Here is a 3,827-nt window from a genome sequence, read left to right as displayed (position 1 = left end):
TCAGGGATCCCTTCAATATTTGTACATATCAGCTCACCTTTTATTTAGATTTGGTTAACCTCGTATGCTGTTCCTTTACTTTCTGCATCTCAGAAAAAGAATTTTGGCTGACCACGAAGAGGACTTTTATGGTATATTATGTTACAATGATACTTAATGAACAAACGAGCACAGGTGCACTTCTGATATCTTTAATGACTGATTATTACCTTATCCTGTAATTCGCAATGCAGTTTTATATACGATGAGAAAATGTTTTATCTTGTATTTTGTTTTTATAATTTTTGTCCAAATACAGTCTCTTAAGTAAACATTTTTAGTCGCTAAAATCAGTGAAAGTATATAATTACCGACTCTTGTCATGGTCAATGAACAGAGCGTGACGTTCACCTGTTAGTGTGAACTGTGCAGCTGTCACATTTGAGTGTGCAGGCACCTAGCAAACGACACGTACTCCCATTTTTAAAAGGTAAGGGCTCTTATCTCTGTAAACATTTATTCGCTATAATATAAGAGTATATAGCTTGTCTGTAAGAATGCTACTCCCGGCGAGCAGTGAAATCTTCATATGGTTAAACCGGTCGGCGAAGCTAACACGAATAGCACGTACAGTGTAAACGCTACCAACTGTCAGCTAGCAGCTGGATTAGTGAAGACAAAGTGACGTTAACTTGCAAATTGTGTTGTAAAACAGAGGAGAGCAGCAGACAAACGACGAAACCTCAAAAAGCAGTAAGAGCTGAGTAAATATATCACCGACATTAGCCATTTTTAATGACTAACTAACAGGAACCAGTGGAGCTACTTAGTTTTTAAAGAGCAGCTTGTTTAAAAAAATGGCGTTAACGTGGTTTTACAACACTTCACAACATTGCTGACCAACAGAGGGCTATTTATGGAAGCGTCTAGTGAGCAAGGCCACATTACCAAGTCCCTGGACCCCCACAGTGCAGTCTGTCAGTCACAGTGTGTGTGTGTGTGTGTGTGTGTGTGTGTGTGTGTGTGTGTGGGGGGTGTATTTCTGCCCCCTAAAAGCAATCTAAATGATAAAATCTGTTGCTTTTTTTTTGTGGCCCAGCATTGTGTTGTTGTTCAGCAGAACCTTATTTTTGGTCTATGGGTTAAAGGTACCACACACTCAGTGACTGTTTGTCCTGTAGTTATGAGCCTCGACAGACATCTTGGTTACATAACCAAACCTTTACTGGTATCCACCCAAACCGTTATCAAGCAAGGTTCTCACTCACTGACAATCTGATCTGCAGAGAACAGGCTAAACTAGTCAATTAAAGCTAAGATCAACATTTAAAAGCCTGTAAGAGCATGAGAAAACTTGTTCCTTTGGTTGTAAAGCTTGTAAAAATGCCAAAATGTAATTACCTTGTAGCATAAAGCTGACAAACCTGGTCCTGGTCCCCCAAAAAGGGGGAAAGTTACTTTCTCTTTGAAATGAGAAAATCACAATGGTAAGTGTTTGTAATGTTTAGTGCACTAATACTGTCAAACTTATTTTACATTGTGGGCCACATAAAGCTCGTGTTGATCTTAAGTGGGCCGAAGCAGTGAAATCAGTGTTTCTGTCAGCATAAAGAAGTTTAACTACTTACTATCTATAGTAGACCGTAAAAATGTCATGTGATTGTTTATCTATAACTTAATTTGGTGTAATATGACCATTAGGGTGATGTTTATCAGTGAAGGTAATGCTGTAAAACTGAAACTTAAAATACAGTTAAAAGTCCAAAATTTATGCCATACTTCACATTTTCCAAAGCCATTCAGTGGGCTCGTTTGAGTCTGTGCCAGGCCTCTTTTGACCCCCAGGCCTTATGTTTGACACTGCTGCATTAAACCCTAAACTGCATTTAAGGAAGTCCTTGATTGATCACTGTTTTCTAATTGTTTATGAGCAAACATGGTATTATTAAGCTGCTCCTTACACACAAAAATAACCGTAATTAGTTGTTTACTTACTGATTGCTCATGCATAAGTATTCTGTCCTTACATCTTCCTCTCTCTGCATTCCCAGCATGGCACGAGGGCATCAGAAGATTCAGTCCCAGCAGAAAAACGCCAAGAAGCAGGCGGAGATGAAGAAGGCCAAAGGTCACGATCAAAAGACGGCGGCCAAGGCAGCGCTCGTATTCACCTGCGCTGTGTGCAGAGTAAGTATGACCCCTCAGAACTCCCAAATGAGGGTGGGAGTCATATTTGAAACCAAATGCAGTGCCTTTTCCTCCAAATCCTCCTTTCCTTTAACAACTGTTGGATGTTTCATTTCTTCTCACAGTCTCAGATGCCGGACCCCAAAACCTTCAAGCAGCACTTTGAGAGCAAACACCCAAAATCCCCTCTGCCCCCTGAGTTAGAGGGAGTGGAGGCGTAGGTGGTCGTCGACATGGATACTAAACTCTTCAACCCTGTGCCGGCTCTGCTCTCGTCTCAGTCTGACAGCAACGGATGATTTCACGTGACCAACATGAAGCACTTGTCTATTAATTCTTTAACAGGCCGGGTCGAGTCCGGTGTGCTCGTCTTCGAATACATGTCACAGCAGACCTGTACGACCTGTGAACGATGAAAAGTTGTAAAAGGAGATGGCTTCTTATTCAGCTTCCCTGAACAAACTGGCGTATTGGAGTATTTCTTGCTGCCCGCTCTTGTCTCTTTACGCTTTAGCTTTGGTGGATTGATCGCTCGAGATAAATGCACAGTGTTTGCTGAAGTTACAGCGGTGACAAAACTGACCTCGTCTTCTTAATTAGTGCTTTGAGCGCTGAATGGAAACGGGGACTGTGAATCTTTATCCATAAGTGCTCAGAGCGTAAATCGTCCTCGGTCGTGTCTGCCTGGTTATTACTGCATATTCTCATTTTAATTCATCATAATTTCGTAATTGTTTCAGTAAAAAAAAAGTGACATTTTGATAGCCATTTCCAAGCTGCTGGATGAATTGTAAACCAATGAATGTATGCTCCAATGATGAATTGTTAAGTCATTTTATTAAAGGTTCACTTTGTTGTAGCTCTGCTTTGTGTGATAATGTTTTCTGGCAAGGATGAATTTCACTGATACATTATGTGTTTAAGCAGGTAATGTTATCACAAACAGTCCCTGTGTTCCTTCACTCTGCTTGTGTGTCGGTTGTTTAATTTTGTGCCGAGTAATTTATTGTCTTCCTTCCAAAGTCTCTTTTTTACTTTCTCCTGCCTTCTAAACCTGACTGTTTCTTTTCTTATTACTCAGCGAGGCTGCATGTGAGAACCTGTTTGCCCTTCGGGATTAATGGTCTTTGACTCAGAATCTGGGCAGAACAAAGTCTGTGCGATGTCCGATTGTGAGACTAGCTTGGGCAATTACCGTGGATTTACAGCGAGCGAGTGGGCGTCCAGCTCCACTCTTTCCAGGCACCGCCTTTTCTTAAACCAAACTGAGTATTCCCAATAATGAGATGGGATTATCTACTGTTTTGGGCTATAAGTGAGGAAAGGACAACCTTGAACAAGTCCAGGCGTGAGCCTCGATTCCATTCCTGAAAACGGCTTTAAAGTGGATCTCTGGAGATCATTTCCAGTGCCATGTTTTTATTTTTTGCACTCTGCTAGATTCAGTTCAAATTCTTTCTTATGCATCTTATATTGAGCCTCTGTACAGCTCAGTGCATCCTGTGTAAAACAAGCTCTGTGCGCTCCTTCAACTTTAATCTGACTTTCTCTGATTTGCTGCTTCTCATGTCTTAGTCATTTAGACATGGTTAAGATAACTTGCTGAAGTTCAAACTGAGCATCAGAATGGGGAGAAAATGTGATTTAACCGGTTTATGGTG

At 41.0% G+C, this 3,827-nt stretch overlaps 1 protein-coding gene across 1 annotated transcript; it reads left to right on the top strand.

Annotated features, from left to right (window-relative positions):
• Positions 1 to 395: 395 nt before the first annotated feature.
• On the top strand, positions 396 to 3,008 carry znf706 (zinc finger protein 706). The gene is made up of 3 exons (XM_085346226.1): positions 396 to 469; positions 2,031 to 2,166; positions 2,292 to 3,008. The coding sequence occupies exons 2-3, from the start codon at positions 2,032 to 2,034 to the stop codon at positions 2,385 to 2,387; spliced, it is 231 nt and encodes a 76-aa protein (XP_085202352.1). The 5' UTR covers positions 396 to 469; position 2,031; the 3' UTR covers positions 2,388 to 3,008.
• Positions 3,009 to 3,827: the final 819 nt, after the last annotated feature.

This window comes from Diplotaxodon limnothrissa, linkage group LG22, assembly GCF_057381915.1.
Source record: "Diplotaxodon limnothrissa isolate DT_005_m linkage group LG22, D_limnothrissa_male_GT1.1, whole genome shotgun sequence".
NCBI classification, from domain to species: domain Eukaryota; kingdom Metazoa; phylum Chordata; class Actinopteri; order Cichliformes; family Cichlidae; genus Diplotaxodon; species Diplotaxodon limnothrissa.
The sequence above is the reverse complement of the archived record's forward strand: the minus strand, read 5'-3'. Positions and strand labels throughout refer to the sequence as shown.

Coding starts and splice junctions, on each gene's coding strand:
- znf706 (XM_085346226.1), top strand. CDS start 2,032: ATGGCACGAGGGCATCAGAAGATTCAGTCCCAGCAGAAAAACGCCAAG. Junction 2,167..2,291: donor TCACCTGCGCTGTGTGCAGA/GTAAGTATGACC, acceptor TTCTTCTCACAG/TCTCAGATGCCGGACCCCAA.